The sequence below is a fragment of the Primulina eburnea genome, chromosome 14 (assembly GCF_022965805.1).
Source record: "Primulina eburnea isolate SZY01 chromosome 14, ASM2296580v1, whole genome shotgun sequence".
Lineage (NCBI taxonomy): Eukaryota > Viridiplantae > Streptophyta > Magnoliopsida > Lamiales > Gesneriaceae > Primulina > Primulina eburnea.
The window spans coordinates 28698948-28721700 of record NC_133114.1 but is presented as its reverse complement, the minus strand read 5'-3'; the positions used below and the strand labels follow the sequence as shown (position 1 = coordinate 28721700).

The window sequence follows — 22753 nt, the reverse complement described above, 5'->3', positions numbered from 1 at the left end:
TGTTTTCAAAATCATGTGTTATATTAATAAATAAATATTTTATAAAATTTTAAATTATAGATTATGTATTTATCTGATAATTTATTTTTTAATAAAAATTAATATGATTTTGCATTTTATCTCATTTTTAATATTGATTTTAATTATTTTTTTCTATTTTTTAATTTTGTTTTAGTTTCATCATGAAATTATTAATGTGATGTGCAAATAAAAAAAATATAAACCATCAAAGAATATTAATTTTTGATTTCTTAAAACATGAGCCGAGAGCAGATTTAAAATTGTAGATCTCTCATGTTGAGTCTTTTGTGGGTAAAATGATAATTTATGCAATATTTTAGGAATTGGATTGTCAATCCCATCAAAATAATGTGATGTCTTTTCAATCAAATATGTTTTTTTTTTTTATCATGAGCTTCTTGATTAATTGGACCCATAAAAAATGAGACAAACTTATCACAGATATCAAACATAGCCTAAGTTGATAGTTTGTTATCCTAATATGCGCCATTGATCATGAAATAAGCGCTATCCACATATCTTGGTGCAGTAAATGAGAGCACAAGAAGGCGCATCATATTTTATAAAGTTGGGGAATACATATTGCTAGCTCTTGTAAGTGGACTTCAGGTTGTGTGCATCAGATGTATGTTCAGCAAATCTGTTGCATATGACCGAGTTTGATCAAAATTCATCGGCCGTTCGACGATTTTCGGCCCTCAAAGTCTAGGTTGCTCCATGTTTTAGATATTCTTAAAGTACAATAAGTACACTCTTGTCGATCATGATTATACTTGAAATATTTTGATATTTAAATCCCAGTTTATTTGATTTAAATATCTTATAATAACAGATTAATATGAAATTATGAAAATTAAGTTAAATATGTATAATTATGTCGGAAAAGTATAGAAAATGGCTATGTTAAATGATTATATTTGTATAGAAAGAAAAGAAAGGTTTGGTGAAATAACAAAAAAAAAAATATTATGTTCTTTGTTTTAAACTTTGACAAATATTATATATGGTCTTGTTTCAATTTTTTCTATTTTGAGGAAAATAATGAATAAGATTTTTTTTGAAGAGATATAAATGATTTTTGACTTGCATATAAAATTTTCTTTTAGGAAAATGCTAGCATATAAAATTTAAAAGTTAATTAATGTGAAAAGTGAGAATTATGTGCAATGTAATAATTATGTGAAAAAATAGTACAATGATTGATAAAATCATCGTTGAAACTTTTTATGCAAAGATCATGTTTTTTTTTCAAGAACTCGATGAAAATTTAAATGGTACAACTATTTTTTTTTTACGTTTAAAAATTAACTTGTCGGAGACAAAATTTTGATTGCGAAATGTGCAATTCTGAATGAGAGCCAACTCAATATTTAAATTATATTAAACGAGACACGTCATCGTCCATTATTTAATTTAATATTTATCTATGATATAAGTCAACCTTATCAATATTTACAATACATAGTAATACTTTTAACATAAAAAAAATATAACCCTTGACACAAGTTTTTGGGAAATAAAACAAAAGTTGTAATATTTTTATTTTTAATTAATGCTTTTAAAAAGATAGCGACAATAATGAAATGATATATTTTTTTATTGAAAATTTTGAAATATATTTTCAAATATTTTTATTGTTCTCTTGAAAATCTATTACAATTTATGTTTCTCCCCAAAGTATATTATCAATGGTTTTCATTTTCATAAAATTAATCATTCTTTTTATTTATATTTCTACAAAAAATATACGCACTATATTATCATATAATTATAAAAAGATTACATGCATTAATTAAGTGAAATTACCTATTTTTGTATTATATGTCTTTATTACATGCATTAAAAACTACTGAAGACAAAACTAAATACAAATCATTTTTGTTAATCTATCTCTAAAAAATATAGATCAATTTACTTGAGTGATACAACTTAACACAACTTTTTTTCCAAAACTATCAATCAAAATATATAATTTTTTTAATTGTTAAAAGTAAAAATTTACGGTAAAAATAATAATCTCAAACTCACAAAATATATTAAATTACACACTTTTATAAAATTTTCTCCATTCAATTGTGTTTTTCATCACAAATTGATAAACCTATTTATAGATTTTTTTTGAAAATAATCCAAAAATAAATACATTATTATATAAATCTCCACACACTAATTTTCAATATTTTCAAAACTCAATCTCTTATTTTCAACATTAATTAATTATTTAATTGAAACTTTGAATATTTTTTTAAAACATAATCCTGACGTAAAACAAAAAATATGAAGCCTCACTATTTTAAGTATTTCCTGAGCAAGGGTAATATCGTCAATTAACTTTATCCATCCTCATGAAAATTGCTGTATAATAATCATCGTCAGATACTTTCGATTCGCTTCCCCTTTTCTTCAACTGGAATCATACAAGGAAAGTCAAGAAATTCATCCATTTGCTCAACTAAATCTCATACACAATTCAAAGTTGATCTTTACAAAAATGTTGGCAGTTTTTGACAAATCCGTGGCGAAAAGCCCCGAAGCTTTGATCCAAAATTCTGAAACTCAATCGGTTTGCGCTCTCAAGGATGGATTCTTGGCGACCCATTTCTCGTCCGTACACCCTGCATCTGTCGTCATCAACCTCGCTTCTTCTGGTTTTATGGCATATTCTTCTGATAAACAGAACCCCATTCTTCCCAGGTTTGTCCACTCACTCATATTTCTCAATCATTGGTTTTGTTTCTTTTTGCAATGATTAATATGTGGGCCTTTACTCTCGATGGATCTAGTCTGGTTTGCTCATGGTGTCGTTAATGGGTTGGTTTTTGTCATTGTGGGGAGGATTTATGCCTGTTTTAGAGCATTTTATTTGCAGATCGCGTTAGATTGAATCTTTAGTGTGGGGGGTCGTAGGACTTCCTGTTTTTATTAATTTCACTTGTATAATTTAAAGATTCTATATTTTTGCTTCTGGAATCTGACTAACTGGATGCGTATCGAATTTTATTTGTGACACGGTCTCTATTTTTTTTTGTCGTCTTTATTTGGTGTCAATTAATCGTCGTCTTCTGAAATCCCTTAACAAGATTTATGCATTTCTCAATTAGTCGGCGTCGTGTTTATGCTTTATGCGGAGTATCTTCTAAATTTTCTTGAACCCCATCTTCTATGTCTTGTCTTTGTCTTTTTCCCTTTTGTGTGGTGTTTTAGGGAGGGAAAAAGAAGTACTTTTTGGAAGATTAATAAATTTCTTCATCACTTGTTATTGGGTTTTTGTGATTACTGGAGCATCCTCTCATATGGCTTATGATATATAGGCATTGGTTCGGTTTAAATGAATTAAAATTTGCAAGTTGCTGCAATTTTTGATTTCCTTCATGTATCATATAGATATACTTAGGAGAACATCGGTGATGCCAATATCACTAGAGTACGTTTAAGAACCTTATTAGCTGTTTGTTATGGTTGATCAGACACCAAACACCATGTAACTAATCACACCACATATATTACATGTGGGTTGAAACTATCAAATTTTTTTTTATCGATGTATCCCATGATACCTATCAAATTACCTAGTCTTCAGAATGCTGTTGATACTGGCTTTATGGATTGGATCCCGTTATTCTTAAAAAACCAAATGTCTCTAATTGATTTTGTCATTTTTATTTCAGATTGTTTGCAGTGGTCGACGACATATTCTGCTTGTTCGAAGGGCACATTGAGAATGTTGCGCATCTTAAGCAGCAGTACGGGTTAAACAAGACTGCAAATGAAGTAATCATTGTGATTGAAGCTTACAGGACTTTGAGGGATAGAGGTCCATATCCCGCGGATCATGTCGTGAGAGATATTAAAGGGAAATTTGCATTCATTCTGTTTGACAGTGCTTCAAAAACTGCATTCATTGCTTCCGTAAGTTGTCTTAATCTTAATAAAGTTTGATTTATTTTTTTGGCATGTTATTTTAAACCCGTTATTTATACGGTTGTAAAGGAGGGCTATTATTAGTATATGGTTCACACTTCACATCCGTCTTAGTGAGGGCTGCCTATCGATTATTTGAAATTGAGTTCTACAAGTGGTGTTTCTGAAACTATGTATCCTCGTCTGAAGTAAGGACAAATATGCAAGCACGTGTAGCATTCATGTTGAGCTTAATTTTATGACACAGGATGCTGATGGGAGCATACCCTTTTTCTGGGGAACTGATGCTGAAGGTCATCTTGTTCTTTGTAATGATGGAGAAGTTGGGAAACAAGGTTGTGGCAAGTCTTTTGCTCCATTTCCTAAAGGTACCGTCTTTTAGGTTTAAAGATCTGTATTTTCCTTTTGTTTGGGGAGTGTGTTTGAGCTGTATATTGCGCGGTTATTAGCTGTGAAGGCATACCATGGATCATTATATCACTTGCTTTTATGTTTTTATGCACTTAAAAGTTTGAAGACTAGTTTTTGGGTGCAACCATTCTCTGTTTTTGCTCCATTGGTATGATTAGGAATCTAATGAGTTTTGTCTGAACTTCAGGTTGCTTTTTCACATCCTCTGGTGGTCTTAGGAGTTACGAGCATCCGATTAATGAATTGAAGGCGGTACCAAGAGTTGACAGTTCTGGGGAAGTGTGTGGTATGACCTTTAAAGTGGACGCAGAGTCTCGGAAAGATAAAACTGGAATGCCTAGAGTTGGAAGCGATGCTAACTGGTCTCAGCACTACTGAACTAATGTTGGATGTTGCATCTTATGTCAAGGCCTTGCTTATTTACAGGCCCTGCTTTTAAAGAATGTTTCTCACTGTTCTGTTTCATTAGCGGCATACCGAAATCAAGCCATTTAAATGGCACCAAAACATCAATAAAATAAGGCATTTTCTATTTGGTATAGCATGTATGATGCGATGAATTATGACCTATATCTGTTTTGTTTTTCTCCATATATTCTATGGCTTTGGCAAATTCGAATGATTAAAATGGCCCCTCCTTGGGTTTCTTTTGTTGATTTGAAACATTGTTGTGTGAAACTAATGAATTTTTTAAATAGAAACGAAAACTGAAATTAAAGTTTGAATAATTACGATTACTCGTGACTTGATGACTGAAAAAAATAATATTTGAATTACACATTTTATGTTTGACATGTGATCAAGGTTCAACTCCTCAACGGAAAATAGACAATTAAGCTGCGTTTAGTATGGAGGATAAAATAAATTAATGATTAGTAAGTAAATGATTGTTGTAGGAATGTAATATATGGTGTTATGTTTGGTATGATTTTTAAGTGTTGGATAAATAATCCTAGGAGGTGAGGAGGTATTATTTTAACCTACCTAATATAACCTAATCATTCATGACAAAAACTTGTGTGAGACGGTCTCACGGGTCGTATTTTGTGAGACAGATCTTTATTTGGGTAATCCATGAAAAAGTATTACTTTTTATGCTAAGAGTACTTTTTATTGTGAATATGGATAGGGTTGACCCGTCTCACAGATCGGGATCCGTGAGACGGTCTCACACGAGACCTACTCATCATTCATAAGAGGTATTGGCTTGGTTAAATAATCATGCGTATCAAACGAGGGATAAGGTGGATTAAAAAAATATAAAAATTATTGGAATAAAGAGGAATAAAATTTCATATTGAAAAGTGAAGTAATCATGGGAATTGATATGTGCAACAAAAGTGCGTATCACCACAAGATTTATTTGAGCAATCGCATAAGCTAATTAGCGTGGTGTACAACTGTGTATTCAAAGACTGATAACTAAGAAAACGGCACTGAATTAATTAGAACCTCTCTGGCTAGCTAATTCAATCCTTTGCATCCGCTATCCCACCAGCAGTTATCTGGAATACTTGTTACTGTCAAGAAAAATCGAAAATATCCCGCCTCACGACTTCCATACCGATTCTATTTCAACATGTTCATGTGAAACTTGTAATTTGCAAATGAGCTAAACACACACTCCCCTGGCTTTAGCGAAAAGTTTAAATGAAAAAAATAGAAATGACGAAATTTTAAACAAGAAAAGGGAAGGATATTGCTTCAGATTCAGGAAGATTTGGAGCATCAAACACCTTGCAGACACGTTGTTCTCCTTTGCCCTTCCTGAACATTAGTCTTATGGTGGCAGCATGCGCCAGAACATGTCCTCCTGCTGGCTTCTTTGGATCTGATATGAAAACTCCTCCCCCAGGATCAGCTATCACTGCATTCACCAATTTAACGAATCAGCAACACGACTCTAACTTGTTTGACGTTATCATGCTTAAAAGTTTACCCTGATTGGTCATGTACACAGCCACGTTGAATTCTTCGGCAATCTTCGTCAATCTTGACAGCATTTGAGCCAACTTTTGCTGGAGAATGTGAAGTTTGTTTTATTATAGGAGCTATGTTACATCGAACTAATGTAATAAGCTAGATTTGACCTGACGATCAGCAAGTTCTCCTCTTCCTGTGAAGTCAACTCGGAAGAGGGCTATCACCGAATCAACAATCTGAAAGTAAAAACCCAATAAGTAAACTCCTAACGGCCCGGCACACCAAATAGTATGTTTGGAACGATGTTCTGTATTATTTCCTATACACTCAGAGTGAGAAATGTCTTTAATATAAATTTTAAAATGCATCGATAAATGTATGTCACTCATTTACAAAATGGAACAAACCCTTGGAACTAAAAATCTAGTATATTCGCCACAATAGCTGATTCAACTTTAGTGACATAATTTAGCTCACCAATAGTCTGAAAGGCTCTTCAGCCATTTTTGCTGCCAGACCAAGGAGCAGGTTGAACTGATGCTCGTATGTGTAAGCTCGAGCATATATGATCTTTCACAGATAAACAAACAGAGGCTGAAAATGAGATCGCTCAAACAAATTGTTTAACTATTAATTTGAGAACAAAAACATTATCTTTACATTGTCGAGCACTGCTCCTGGATCCATTCCAAATCTTTCAGCTATCGGTATTATTCGATCAGGTCGACTGAAAGTTCATTCAGTGAAGGTTTATAAAAGAAAGAGCACGGATTGCTAAATATATGTAATTTTTTCAATCTAACGCCACAACAGAGATTTATCTTTCGTCTTGAAATTAATGTTAAAGAAAAACAATCAGAAAGATACAAGGTCCCTTCAGTGTCAATATAAGCAACCTTCCCATTGCCACCTCTCATGTTGGTAGGAAGCTGCAAAATTATGTGATCGACAAATCAAAACAAATTTCACTTCCAGTCATGCAGAGAATTCAAACACAACAATCATAGGAACAAACTGATGGAAAGTGAAGATGTACCATTCAGATTTTAATTTGTGTATTACATCTCTGTTTACCAGCTAGTAGGAATACATGTACAAGACCGACTTGACTATTATGTTACCTGTGTGGAAACACAGAGAGTATGTGCCAGTTGTGTTTTTCCAGACCTGAGTTAAATTATCAACAAAGCAATTTAGAAAGAAAGTAATTTAAAACGGCTCGATTTCAATTGTTGGTGAAGTTTATTATATCAAGTTGGTAGAACAATGGCCTAATTGTCACCTGAATTCCCCAAAAGCTTCTGTGATAGCCCGAGTTTCTATACCACCTTCAAAAAGCACGGCCAAATGTGAATTATATCACAGAAATTAAATGAAAGACATATTTAAATGAAAAAAAATGCCGAGAAGATTTCAATAGTTACCCCCAAGCAGTTCATCTAGAGCTTGGCTTCCAGTTGTAATGCGAACTACTGCTTTTCTCTACACTCTCATAAATAGTAGACTATCAACCTCTAAACAAATTTCCTTCAGTTGATACTTTAAATTATTCCACAAAAAACACCAAGAAACTAAAAATCTTACTTTCAGCAGAGCATCACTTCCAGTGATGTAACCAAAGTTCTGAAAAGTAAGGGGGAAATAACAGAGTCAGGATCCATAACAGAATGATTCAGATATGAACTACAATTGTAAAATGAAAGCACTAACCACTATTTTCTCTACTGCTTCGCAGATCTTATCAACTTTTGCTTCAGATAGCCCTTTGATTCCAGTCAAATTCTAGATAACCCATAGAATTACAAGTTAAATACATTGCAAATCCGTATACCTAAGATTGCAAGGCATTTGATTATCTATCTTCACCTTCTTAGTATGCATCATCAGGCCATTGCATGTATATATTCCAGCATCCTGAAGCTTCTTCACATCTCCGGCGTTGATTCCATGAGCTATCACTGCATAAACCACATAAAATAGTTCTCAAAGGCATCAACATATCATTCATGAAAAGCTCCTAAATATAATGAAGACTTGATTTGATATTCAATTTCCAGAAAAGGATCAAAACTTTGTTCCACCATATTTGGGTCAGTGGCGCACAAAAGTTTGCAAAATCTAGCGGAATTTTTTGTTCCAGACAAATCAACACTCGCACACTCAAAATCTCATGAAAACGTAACGCGCAAAACAGAGATCGGCAAGTAATCGCACAATGACATCGTGAAACAATATTTTCGTATGCAATTTACCTCACCAAAAATATAAAAACTAGTAAAAAATTAGAGATCAGAACCGAATCGAAAACTACTGCCAGAAATTACTGTGATTCAGGATCAAATAGTTTACTAAGTTCCTAAAACTTTGAGAAATTCCCTGTATCATAGAAAATGTTGCAAGACACTAAAATGTTTAATGAAATTTATATGACAGAATTGAACGACAAACTTCTGCAAATAGTAAACAAGTATGGACGATCCGACTACAAGAGGAATTTCTTTTAGCATTCAACGATTAAAATTCAAACACAAACAGGATGAAACCAAGAACTATGAGAAGTACAAAACCGCAAATCTCGATCATTTAATATATGAGCATTACGAGACCAAACGAACGAAAAAACTCAGCATCCACATAACTTCATACATTTATCGATTGCTTCAAACAAGTCTTCTTCATCTTCGATTTCTTCTCTTTGGACAAGCTGCAGCTGGCTCTGCTCTTCAGTTCTGTTGCTCAAAATTCACCCAACGCAAGAATTATTTAGTAATTGATCTGGAATTTTATATAGTTGGTTGAGCATAGAAATTAAAATGTGCTATTTGAACTGAATCATACTTGAACGCAAGCATTTTTGTTGAGGAGGAGGATTTCGATGGAAGTCGTATAGAAATCAGAGCGCGATTGAGTTTGTTATTTTCAAACTCGAGAGCGGAGATTTATATCCAGGTGAACTCACGGATTGCATGTATTTTGGGTTATGATTCAGTGCGGCGGCATGATCTTTGGAACTTACACGCGTTAAATAAGAGCCAGTAATTCGTCTATCCAATTATTTTTAATCTTTTTTTTTGTTCTTTGAAATGAGACCCTCTAAGAAAACTTCTGTATTAATTAAGACCATGATCCCATGATAAATGAAATTAAAAAATGTGATTAAATTTATAAAAAGCGTGATAGTTTTTTTAAAAAGTTTCAAGTTTTAAAAATTTAAGTGGGTTTTGTATGGGATTAAACGCGAGAGACGTTTTTAGTTTTACAATAGTAATTATATAAAATCAATAAATAGATTAAAGAACACATAAACTACAAAATTTAAAAATAAATGTATAAATCTTAAAAATCTTTTACTATCATGAACTTTGGTATATTTAAGGTTTTTTGTTTAAAAATTATATTGTCAAATATTTAAACTTAACTTCTATAAAAAGCACAATAAAAGTTATCTATAAATAGAAAAAAAAAAGTTGACCTAAAATTTTATCTAAAAAGCTCGTGTTTAATTTTTTTTTTATGAAGCTTAATATGGTTTTAGTTATAAATCTTGGTGGGTTATTTATAATTAAGTGCTAAAATATCAGTAATTGACCTAATTATGATTCTCCATTGACTCTATATTACTGCAATGATTTGAGTATTACGTGATTAATGGCTAGTTACAGCATATTCAGGTTAATACAATGTTAAGGGGCTATAACTATTGGGTTTCTAATTAATGGATTTAGGGCAGTTTGTTTAGGATGGGATGCCAATTGAACTTGGGTCATAAAATGAACTATTTCCAGCTAGATGGATATATAGATCAGGTTGGTGGGTCGATAAATCATCAAATAAAATGCACTATTTAATGTGGTGAAGCAAGCAGGCCTGACGGGCTAGTCTGTGTTGACAAGTTTACCAACTATTGGATTTATGCGTGATTAATTATGATGAAATGACAATTGAGCTTGGGCTTCAAAATATGGACTATTTTCCATCTATATGGATATACAGAGGTTGGTGGGTCGAAAAATCATCGATAAAGTGCACCTATTTCACCTCCCCGAACTTTTGATAGGCGACGCCTAATTATGATGAGATGACAGTTGAGTGATACTTTTGTCTCATATCTTAAAAATTAAGATTTAAAATGAGTTTATAATGTGCTACAATGGACTTTTATAACAACTTGAGTTATCATTTTGTAAAACAATGACGAATATGAAGTAGTTGCTATAAGAGGTCTATTGTGCAGTCACGCAGGCGCGGACTCGTGCTCGGGGCGTGACAGAATGACATCAGAGCCAGTCACGGGTATGGAACACCGGGAAATAAGTGCTATGCGGGCAAAGTGCTACGTGCATGAGAGCAACCTCTTGAACATGCGGGGAAAAGTGCTATATGACGAGAGTCACCTCTTGAACATGTAGCTTTAGATTCTCGGCGCTGGTGGATCGAGTGATCAGGCCGCGATGAAGACGAATACGAAGTAGTTGCTATAGAAATCCATTGTGCAGTCACGCAGATACGAGCCCGAGCCCGGACTCGGAACGTGACAGCTTGGGTTTTACGTAATCACATATGAACTATTTCCAGCTACGGAGAGTGAACATCATCTTGTCCTCCGTCTTACTTTAAATAGACTGTCATGTGTGTGCTTTTGTCCTAGCCGTAAACAGTAAATGCTTGTACTGCAACCCTTCACAATTAATTATAATTAATATTATTCTATTATTTATACATTGGGGTTTAAAGCAAAAAGTTTGTTGATTGAAATAATAAAAGGGTCGGAGGACCACTCTACTCTATGATAATATAATTACCTCTTTCTGTCACCCACTAACTAGCTATTTCAAGGACCACTGTACGCATGTGTATGTGTCCACACACACTCTCTCTCTTAGAAATATAGTTTTTAGGGCGAGAAATTGGCCTTCAGTCCCAGTCAGTCGATTTTTTTTTTGTGTTCAGTCCCTGGGTACTTTTTTAGTACCACATTTCCACATGAAGTGTATCACATTTTGTATGACATAGTACCATAATTTTGTGGGTAGGGAGTGAACTCAAAGAAATGTTTTGATTGAGGATTTTTCACCAACTTCCCCTTTTCTAGGATTTGTTGTCTTTGTTGCGAGATAATTATGGGATTGGCGTAGAACTTATGCTATGCGAATCAACACCTCATGTTGCATTTGGCTCGAAAGATTTAAGTAGATTTGATTTTGAATCAACATTTCAAATGTGTTATACATTTGCGTAACATAGAATGAAAGATTTGGAAAACTGTGTTGCTAAATATATTTTTTTGCTTCAATTTTAAGAGTAGGTCTCTTGTGAGAAGATCTCACGAATCTTATCTGTGAGATGTGTCAATTCTAACGATATTCACAATAAAAAGTAATAATTTTTCATGAATGACTCAAATAAGATATCTGTATCACAAAATACGACTCATGAGACCGTCTCACACAAGTTTTTACCCAATTTTAAATCTAATTTTCAACCTAATTGTTATACTTTCTCCCACAAATCCTATGTGTTGGTAGCTAATTGTCTACAATTTTAATGATTATGAGTTCGAATTGTGTGAAAAAATAGAAATGAGGTTGGAATATCTGATGGAAGGAAACAATCCTACTTATTTTTTTAAAAAAAATTCCTGCTTGTACAATGTCATGGAAAATTATAATTTATATTCTACTTTTATTTACTGTGTTGAAAGGGAAATTAAAGCATCCCACTAATTGGGAATGCATATTTTAAATTAAGAAAAATTGCAATGTTGATTATGTATATTTGTATGTCTATGATTTTTAAGCTACTTTATTTGCAATTTTAGTTCTTTATTCTATCAAATTTTACGTTTGTTACATTTATGTTTCCTCGCAATTTTGGACTATTTTCCACTTGACGATGACTTGATGCCAACGTGACGCTCAATTGTACAATGTCTCATCAACACTTCCGACTAAAAATGACAAATTGTCGAGATCTAAAAAATACTAGACTAAGACTCAATGTTTACAATATAAAAGAACAAAATTGCATAGAGATATAAAAAGCAACGGGACGAAATTTCATTGTCCCCATAAATTATTGAAAAAAGTTTAGGGACACTATCTACATAAAGAAAAGATATATAGATATCCCACATTATTTTATATCATTAATAGATTATCATGATGATTATCTATTTACTATTTTAACAGACATAATTAAATTAAATGTTCTCTATTATTCTGTAAAACTGTAGAGATGTTGGAAGCAAAAATTATACTTGCATGGTAGTTATCACCCGACTGTGTTCTTTCGAGAGAGTTCGAGACTCGGGGTGCAAACACTTCATCTCCGACTACAGTGTTTTCTTTGATTAGCTAACTAAGATTGAACCTAAAATTTTGGTATCGGGTACTCGCTAGCACTCGCTGTCTATATCAGGTGGAAATGTTTCCATTTTATATCAATCATTCTCAGCCCACACACCAAATAATATACTATAAATAGACAAAAGCTTGTCTGAGACGGTCTTACGGATCGTCTTTCGTGAGACATGTATTTTATTTGGGCCATCCATGAATTTTTTTACTTTTTATACTAAAAGTATTACTTTTTATTGTGAATATCAGTCGGGTTGACCAGTCTCACAGATAAAGATTCGTGAGACCGTCTCACAAGAGACCTACTCCTATAAATAATTATATTATAAAAACTTCTTATATCTATCAAATTTTTATCCTTCATATTATACACTCGTATCATTTTATCATATAAGCCCACGAGTCAAATGGTGCTTGAGTTCATGTTTTACTATCCATTTGTTTGGTTTTAATTGTAATTTTTTGTTTTGAAATTAATTAATTAATTGAATATACAAAGCGTGTTTTGTTTAAAGTAAACTTGAACTAAAATGGTCTTTCACTTTTTCATGATCTTGAATAAAAACACATTTTTAAAATATAGTAATACTAGAGCACATGGTGCATATATATATATTAATGTTTTGTATAGATTTTTAAATTTAAAAATTTAATTAAAGTATGTGTATGTTTGTATAATTTTTTTAACTATTATTTTTTATTGAGTTTTCATTTCATTACATATCATTTTTTTGGTGGACAAAACAATCAATTTACATTATTATTATTAGAGGATAACAGAATATGACAACCATTATTATAATACATGTCATATATATTATAAAAACTGATTCTGAAACCATAAGATTATAATAAATATATCTATTATCCCGTCACGTATGTATGAATAGCGGGAAGAAAGTTTATTTTAATTGTAAAAAGAGAAATTAATTATTGGATTGCTTTACTTCCAATTCAATAAAACGTCTTTAAAGTTTAATCGAATCTATTTAATCATGTTTTAACTAAATAAATTACTTGTTGTATTTTATTGTGAATATGAGTATGGTTAATCCGTCTAACAGATAAAGATTCGTGAGATCGTCTCACAAACAACATACTCTAGAAAAATATATGTATTTTCACTATTTTCTTTGGCAATTATGAAACAAACGTTCATCGGATTAAATCAATAATTTACACATCAACAACAAAATCATATATTAATGTAATTCAAATTCATAATAAAAAAGGCTGAAACAAAATTTTATTTGGATAGTTATGTTATAATTCAAAATGATTTCAAATTTAAGAAATGCATAGAACATGATTAGTGTTTTATGCACAATAAGATTCATAAAAAAACTAAATTTAAGGTGGTTTTTAGCTACTTTATCCCTCAAATTCCTCTCCCCTCATTTTAATATAGAAAAATAAATTCAAGTTTTTTCTTTTGTTAACATTGTAGTTCAAAATCAATTATTTTTTTTTTGTTATTTTTGTTGATAATCTACATCATTACTAAAAACTATCCAACTTCCAAATTAAAATGAATTTGGGAAACTAGATGGCTACTTTAATTGGATTTGGCTATTAAAATTATAAGGGTAAAATTTCACCAAGTTTTTTACCAATTTAATCATGCAATTAAATGTTGGGAAAAACTGCCGGGAAATAGCCCAGCTTTGACCGAACTACCATCCGCCCCTGTTCACAATCAGAATTCACTGCCAATTTTATATCATCAAATTCACAAAAAGGGATCTGGAAGAATAAATCATTGGATTTTTGCAGGTGCAATCAAGAAATATGTTAGAAATAAATTATATAATTGCATATAACTATTGCTACGAATTATTTAATCAATAAACCTGGCTACAATTCATTCTTGGGATCGAAAGTTTTGAAAAAGGTATACTTGTTGAGAGTTTAATTAATATTTTACAAATTTTAATAAATTTAAGTAAAGCATTGATTTTCCCCCCATTCTGTATTTATAGATGAATTTCTATTGTTGACAATAATATCTTCAAATCTTTTGTGTTAATGATATGCTTTTGTAGTTCCATCTCTATGAGAATATTCAGTTGCATATTGAGCCTAGTAGATGTCGTCTCTTTTCAAATATCAATCACTAAGAAAAAGATGGAAGATAACCACCATGGAATGGGAAAATCACAATGATTTTTTGAAAAATAGGAAAATTGCAATGTTGGTGACGTGTATATGTTTTTTCGCGATTTTTGTCATCTATATTATCATGCTTCAGTTTTAGTCTTGCATATTTTAATTTTTCATAATATTAGTTCTTTTTAATTGAGAGCACTAAAGTATCACTATATACGTCAGGATCGGATCACATCGGAATAAAAAGACAAAAATTATAAAAATTTAGAAGAATAGAATCATATCACACATATATGATTTAATGTAAGATAAAGTGGAAACAGTTTTTTTAATGACTAACTTGTTGGATTTTGGGTTTTAGTTTATTAAGTTTTAATTTAGTAGACCAAAACCTAAAATTGAACAAGTTAATAGATAAAAAAAATATTAGCTTTCCTTGAGATAAAAAATACACAAATTTATAAAATATTTAACATAATGCAACACAACTGCCGAAATCCACCCTGTATATCTCAAACCTAAAGGCTAATAAAAATATAGGAACACTGAATACCTTTCCGCAGTCTCCATGTTGGAGGCGGTGGCGTGACAATATTCAATTTGCATCAATATAGGGACCACCCAACCCCACCCCTCTCACATCTACTACAGAGCTTCCTCCGGCTCCGGCTTTTTTATTCACCAATCTCTCATCTTTTTACACTCCATACTTCTGAAGCGTAACCCTACTCACAAATATATTTATATCCCCGTCTTCTAGTTTCTCCTGCAGCCAAACCCTTCAGCAAAAAAAGAAAGAAAAACCATTTCCAAGGGTTTTCTAAAGCCAGGGTGCTCTAAGAAATTGATATATCCGGTTTCTCTATCGTGCAAAGGGATTAGCTGAAGCTGCCAGCATGATCTAAACCTTTCTCTCTTCTTGAGAAAAGATTAGATCATGTGGCTGCTTCACCTGATGCTGCTTGCATGAAAAACGATTAACCTCGTCTTTTTCTGCTATTTCAAGCTATTTTGCCCTAAAAACCCTAATGTTCTTCGACCTTATAATTAATCAGTTTAATCCCCCTTTATATTATATATTTTCCAGGTTTTCTCTGATTGATATAGGTACTATATAAATCTGTTCTTTTATCATTGTGTTTCTGCTTCAGATATATTGGCCTCTAGGCTAACTCAGGTCTTTGATTTTATTCCATTTTGATCCAAAATCTCGAGAGAGAAATATTTGATGATTCTATTTATTTATTTTTTTGAAAACGAGTATTTGATTAATTGTCTGTTTTCTAACATCTATGTCATGTATTTGCCATATTAGGATATTCCGTACATTCAGAAAGCCAGACTTTTCTTAGATATTTTTGGGTGTCAAAATCTCAAATTATATTAAATTTGATGAATATTTTTATATATATATATATATTTTAATTTTTATTTCAATCGTATAGTGGATTCGATATTTTTTAATTTGTAGTTGATTGAAATATAAAAATTTAAATTATTTATGCAAATGCACATTCTTCTGTCAAATACCAAGTTGGAGCTTAGATTCAACTAATTTGAACAGTATATGATTATATATTGCGAATATTGTTTTTTTACCCGCAAACATTTTCCAAGCAGAAGCTTTGTGTTAATGTGTAACCAGTACTGTTTCCCATTCTAAATGAACAGTTCGTATTGATGAATGATTTTATTAAACTTTGGAATTGAACAACAGAATCATGAGTGCGCATTATAGCTGTAATTAGCTCTTTGTTAGTGGGATCTAAGCCACAAGTTGCATAAATAAGAAGATTCCATCATTGACTGTGTCAGCACTTATAAGAGTGAGCTCACTGGCAATCTAGAGATCGATGCAACAAAGATAGTAATATAGAAAGATCAAAACACTAGTAATCATAGTCAAATATTACATTTGAGATAAATCAAGTGAGTGGGAGATCCTCGGCGTAGGGACAAGACATATGATCGAGACTAAGCTTCATGATTCAATGTGGCAAACACACCAACGGAATGAAAAACTCACTCAAAGAAACCAAAATTGCACATAAGAATGAGATGATCTTGACGACATCAAGGAAAATGGTCTAGATTCGGAACACTTTTGTCGTCTTGAGTCACCATGGGAGCAGGACATGGAAGAATTCATCGAGATAACCAAGAAGATCCACCCGAACAAGATGACATCAAAATGAGTTTTCCAAGCAAGTAATTGAATTTGGGGAGTTAGAGAGGAAGCTGAGCTTTTGTATTAATAATATATATGAAATTTTGAGCAGCAGTGACTCGAAAATTGGCGAAAAAGGAGAAAATATTAGAGGATTGAGATGCCATTTAGGAGGGAAAAAATACATTAAATACATACCAAGTTCGTTAGAGAGATGCTCTAATTCCATAAAAGACACATGTTGCTGAATATTTGATTGTAACTTAAAACTTTAATTTAGTTTACAGATTACAACATTTCTAGGCTTGGCAACTAGTTGCTCTGCATGCACATCTTAAGAAGTTCCAGTTTTTTCTTGTGTTCCCTACTAGGCTTTAATTTTTTTTGCTAAAATTTACAAAGCCACAAGCAATAATTTATATGCTAATTTATTAATTATTTAAAAATTTATCAATGGATTATCAACCATTTAAGAAAAGTCATAGAAAATAACTTTAACTCATTATTGATAAATTGTGTGGATACCTCGTCTCTATTGGAACCTTGAAAGGCAGATGCGACTGTGTCGTCATAACTTATCTATTGATCACCAGGTTCTTAGTTTTTTATTTTTTAGGAAAGGTTCTTAACTTTTTATGCATGAGCAAATACATGAAAATTTTGGGCACGATTCGTGTGGTGCAGTGATAATCCATGAGAGACTATAGTTCAAACCTGTAAAAACAAAAATCTCTTCCTAATTGTACCAAAAATATACATGTTAGATGTCTCAAATCAATTTGATTAAGTTCTTGAGAGTTGTATATATGGACTTAAACAATCTTCCTACGTGAACCAGCTTTTGTGATTGAGTTTTATAAACTCTCAATTTTACTCAAGTAACATAGCCTTAACCTAGGATTGTTTTATGGACCACCCCAAAAATGTCTTCCTTTCGAACTAGTTTTTACAGTTGAGTTATCTCAAAATTACAATCTTAACATCATGTATGTAGAAGATTTGGATTTCATATGGCTAAACTAAACTCAGATTGACTGAATTGATTTTAGTCAATCTGAGTTTGAGCAAAAACAAGTAATATGCATGCGTAAGCATCACCTCTCCGCCAGTCAAATGACTCGTTTGGTCCTTTCCGCTTAGAATTCGATTGGTCTCCCAAGTGCGCTTCCCAATTGATTGTTGCTGCTATCCAGACTACTCTCAGAATATATTACTCAATTTTTTGAGCTTCCACAAATTGCGTTCAACATATATTAAAAGAATATATAAAGTCGACATCAACACATTATTTTATAAAGAATTATAAATTTAAATTTAATATAATTATAGAATTTTGTTGATTTTATAAATTTTTATTGACTTTTACAGAATTTCAGATTAACAAATAGATTTATATGGAATCCTGTAAACGTCTTTGTAAAATTTAATATAACTTTGTAAACTTTTTATATAGAATTTTGTATATTTTTACCTAATTATAACATGTTAATTTTTTTTATTAATTTCTTTGAACTAATAATTAATTGACATATATAATATATTTAGTTTAAAATAGTTTTTAAAATTTATATTAGTAAATAAATGTAATTATTTGAATAATTTAATCTTTATGTGTATATGATGTGTATATCTAAGTTTGTATGTATATTTGTAAATTTTTAAAAATACATCGTTTTATTAAAAAATCAAGGAAAATTTGTAAAATAAATTTAATCAATTATTTTTTTAAGAAAATGACCTCGTTTTATATATATATATATATATATATATATATATATATATATATATATATATATATATATATATATATATATATATATATATATATATATATATATATATATATTCATGTGAAAAATATTATTTATAATTGTATGAATATAATTTTTTATTAAAATATTATAGTTTACAGATTAATTGAAAATAATAAAAAAGAATTAAAAATTTATTTTTAGTCAAAAAATTAATAAAAGTTTTATTTTATATAAAAAATATTATTTATTTCAATTATATGAGCTAATAAAAGTTTATGATTTTTTTTATATCTAGTGCTATAATTTTATTAAAAAATTTGTAGTTATAATTTTAAACCTTAATAATTTCAAGATTGAAAATCATAAAATAAAGAAATAAAATGTAATTTTTAAACAATAAATGAAAAAAACTATTTTATCAATTTTATCACAATTTATTTATAAATTATAGCTTAAAATCTTAATTTTTGTTTTATTTTTTTATTAAGCTTGTTGTAAGACTGTTCAACTATAAGAATCAAGCAACGTTATTTTTTTGATAATCTTTTATTATTATTTAATATTTCTTTCATTTGTGTAAATCATAAATTAAAAATCATACAATCAGTTATAAAATTCAAAATTTCTTATGATATTAAAATAAAAATTTATTAAATGAGCAATCAAAAAAAATGAAAAATCTGAAAAATAAAAAAAAAAGTATAGATAAATTTTGAAAATTGGAGAGTGATAAAGATAGAAGAGAACTGATGTGAGGTGAGAATAGAAAAAGAAAGAGCTTGTGTATGATTCGAAGATTTAAAGTCAATCCAAATCTTTGGATTGAATCAAAGACAAATTTTGACAATTCATAGTTGTACCTTAGGCTTTAATGTTTGTATGTTAAAAAATTTCATGGAGTTATTAAAAATTTCAATACGCCTAGGCTTTTATAAATTTTTAAAAGTAATGCTGAATATCACTTGATCTTTTAATATTCTATAAAATTCTATTTTGAATAATAGTGGACTTCTATAGAAGTATGCAAAAGTCTAGATTGAATACTTTTTGATAGGCTCATAATAGTTTGCATTTTTGTTGTTATATCTCTCATTGTTACCACTACCAACGTGCTTAATTGACAATATTTTTGTGTGACTTTATTGTAGAACGAACTTTTCTGCTCTTGCGATAAATCTGAGATAAAAAAGGTGATTTTATATCACAATTAAAGTTGATGATATGATTTTAGTGGAAACCTTGAAACAGAAAAATTCAGAAGTGGTTTCTGGACAAGGCGTGATCACGTCTTGTGACTACTCTTCAGCTGCCTAGAGAAAATCAAGGAATTTTTATATCAATGAAGAATGCTAGATAGAGTTTTTTTCATAAAAAACTCTATATTCTTGGAAGATATTTTCTAAATATATTTTAATTTTAGTGATTAGGTTATAATTATTAGATTATTGGGCTTTGATAATTTTTTTTGGACTCAATTTTCTCTTTTTTGCCTACAAAACTCACGTGAATAAGGAGACAACAAATTACACAAGAAAATATCCTCCCACCAAACGCACGCACAGTAGAAGAAACAAGAGGAGGAAAAGAAGATCTCCTTTTCAACGTGAAGAACAAGAAGAATATGCGAGAATTTCTCATATCTTCTCCACATCTTTAGGCTAAGTTTTATTTCTGATTCAGGAGATATTTTTACTATTTCAATTTATCACTATGAGGCTTTTTGTGCGTTAATTTAATATTCGTGTTTGTTCAAATATTTGTTGATTTATATTTAATTCTATGAAAGTTATATCTCGGTTAATCTGACAATTTAATTTGATATATAATTTTCTACTGCTATCCATGAATTCAGTGATCTGTAATTGTCATTAACGATTGGTACATGAGTAGCGATAGATTAAGTGTGTTGTGTTATCATAGCATGTTTAATCTAAATAAATTAACGAAACTCGATCTATAAATTACACCTATCTCGATTGTTAGATTTTAGTATTAACTGTTTTCACAAATCTAAAAGCTATCTTTAATTAATATAAAACGTTATCGTGCCCAGTTAATTATTGATAAGTTTTGAATGAATGTTGGGTTTGGTCAATTAAATTAGGAAACCACAAGGATTTTAGCGGCTATCCCTATAATTCTAAGGTTAATTGCTTGGTTTAATTTGAATAAATTATTTGGTAGCCGATGAACAATGATATAATTAAATAATAGAACTCCCTTGAATCAGATATTTCTCATATTAAATTCTTCATTTTATTCTAGTTGATTAATTATCATTTTAATTTATTGTTTTCTTTTCTTGGATAAATTTAGTTTAGTATTTTATTTAATCAATATACAAAAATCTCCCATTTTAATTGCACTTTGCTCGAAAGAAATCATCCTCGTTCCTTAGTGGATTCGACCCTACTCATCACTACATTAATTTTATTTAGAGAATAAGAATTTAAGTTTGGTGACACAACGACAGCACGCCACTTTTAAACTTTTAAAATCTAAAAAATTCATTAAATCTCCTGTATTGATTACAACTCCCCTTAGTTCCCTTTAAAGTTAGAAGGATTAACAGTTCACCGCCGCATTGTAGGCCGTCTTTCTTTATATGTGTTATTTTTCCCATCGACGTGCTTTTAGTTTCTTGAACTTTTTACAAAATTAAGGTCGAAAATGCTGTCATCTGGTGCTTGAAAATATTTGTTCTTCCTTTTGTGTACATTTTCTGTATAAAGAAAGTTTTTTGCAAAATGGATTGCCAATAATTCACTTGAGAACTTATTATTGCTGTCTTAACTTCTTTGTTATCGTTTATGGTGGATATTGAGTCCTTTTTTTGATTTTCTAAGCAATTTTTGTTTAGATTTATTTGACAAAATGAACCCCTTTGTTCTTATGATTTTAATCTTAACCATGGAGATATTGTGTTATCAACCATGTACTGTCTATCCATACTTTACATTAATGGGGCCTCTACCAGATCGTTTTTGGTCCATATGGGACTCCTCTTATTCCTAATTCCGCATAGTTTGGTACATAGGATAAGGGAGAGATTGATAAATAATACTCCTTATCCTATTTTTGGTACATTTTTAAAAAGCTCATGATAATATCATAGGCCCTTGATAAATAATTTTATTGAAGGATAAAATATCCCTTCTATTATGTGTGATAATTTTAATTTAAGGATAAAATACACTACAAATGACTTAATTACCTTCAATTTATAAATGATTTTTTATAAATCTATGCTAGTAGGTAGAAATTAAAATCAAATAAATATTTTTTATTTATTTTTATATATTATATAAAATAATAATTATATAAATTGATTTTTATAAATCTCAATAAAATTATTAGTATCACCCGATTAACCTTAAAAATTGATATTTGACTTGACTCACAAAATCAAAGGCTCAATTATATATTATATAATATATAAAATTAAGTAAAAATAAATAAATCATTCAAGCACTATCGACGCATTAACAAATAAAAAATATGAAGTCAAGTAACAACTTTGAAATTATAAAATTTATTATGATAAGGTTAATTTTGTCATTACAATCTAATATATAAATTTAATCAATCTTATTAAAATCATACCAAACATTAAATATAATATCTTACATCTTATTTATCCTTAACTTATCCTTATATTATATATCACATGTTTATCCTATCATGTGTACCAAATTATGCCTAAAATTAAAATATCTTTCCGGCCCCTTTCTTAGTATATTAATTTATTGATTTATCTAACATTTTTATCCATTTGGTGCGTATTATTCAATTTCTAAAATTCACCTTGATCTTATTGTAGTATACAACACTAAATTATTATTATTTTAACATATTAAATTTTCTATTTGCTAAAATACGAGTTACTTTAATAATAACATGATGTATTTTAAATCCTATTAAAAAAAAACCATGATGTATTAAATCCTGATGTTTGAAAAAACTAATGCTTTATTACATAATAACTGATATAGTCACACACCGATGTGCATGTGTGCATTATTATTAGTTACTGAGTATGTGTTTCTTTGACTTAGAAATTATGATTTAGTCCCTGTGGTTGGTTGGACCGTTGG

General features: G+C 30.4%; 2 protein-coding genes across 2 annotated transcripts; one reads left to right on the top strand and one right to left on the bottom strand.

The window, feature by feature from the left end:
• Positions 1-2397: 2397 nt before the first annotated feature.
• LOC140812933 (stem-specific protein TSJT1-like) lies at positions 2398-4885 on the top strand. Its single transcript, XM_073171317.1, has 4 exons — positions 2398-2715; positions 3690-3930; positions 4190-4310; positions 4541-4885. The coding sequence occupies exons 1-4, from the start codon at positions 2513-2515 to the stop codon at positions 4729-4731; spliced, it is 756 nt and encodes a 251-aa protein (XP_073027418.1). The 5' UTR covers positions 2398-2512; the 3' UTR covers positions 4732-4885.
• Positions 4886-5900: 1015 nt separating this feature from the next.
• On the bottom strand, positions 5901-9250 carry LOC140812338 (meiotic recombination protein DMC1 homolog). Its single transcript, XM_073170584.1, has 14 exons — positions 9115-9250; positions 8923-9005; positions 8143-8234; positions 7987-8058; positions 7861-7899; positions 7701-7758; positions 7559-7604; positions 7398-7443; positions 7144-7205; positions 6937-7003; positions 6754-6846; positions 6444-6512; positions 6293-6371; positions 5901-6220 (listed from the first exon to the last, which is right to left on the bottom strand). Exons 1-14 carry the CDS (start codon positions 9126-9128, stop codon positions 6030-6032), a joined length of 1011 nt encoding a protein of 336 aa, XP_073026685.1. The 5' UTR covers positions 9129-9250; the 3' UTR covers positions 5901-6029.
• Between the last annotated feature and the right edge of the window lie 13503 nt (positions 9251-22753).

Excerpts from the sequence above, each read along its gene's own strand:
- LOC140812933 (XM_073171317.1), top strand. The coding sequence starts at position 2,513 with ATGTTGGCAGTTTTTGACAAATCCGTGGCGAAAAGCCCCGAAGCTTTG. Across the intron at positions 2,716-3,689 it reads CAGAACCCCATTCTTCCCAG|ATTGTTTGCAGTGGTCGACG; the intron begins GTTTGTCCACTC and ends TTTTTATTTCAG. Across the intron at positions 3,931-4,189 it reads AAACTGCATTCATTGCTTCC|GATGCTGATGGGAGCATACC; the intron begins GTAAGTTGTCTT and ends TTTATGACACAG.
- LOC140812338 (XM_073170584.1), bottom strand. Across the intron at positions 7,900-7,986 it reads AAGCAGTAGAGAAAATAGTG|AACTTTGGTTACATCACTGG; the intron begins GTTAGTGCTTTC and ends CTTACTTTTCAG. Across the intron at positions 7,605-7,700 it reads TCTAGATGAACTGCTTGGGG|GTGGTATAGAAACTCGGGCT; the intron begins GTAACTATTGAA and ends TGCTTTTTGAAG.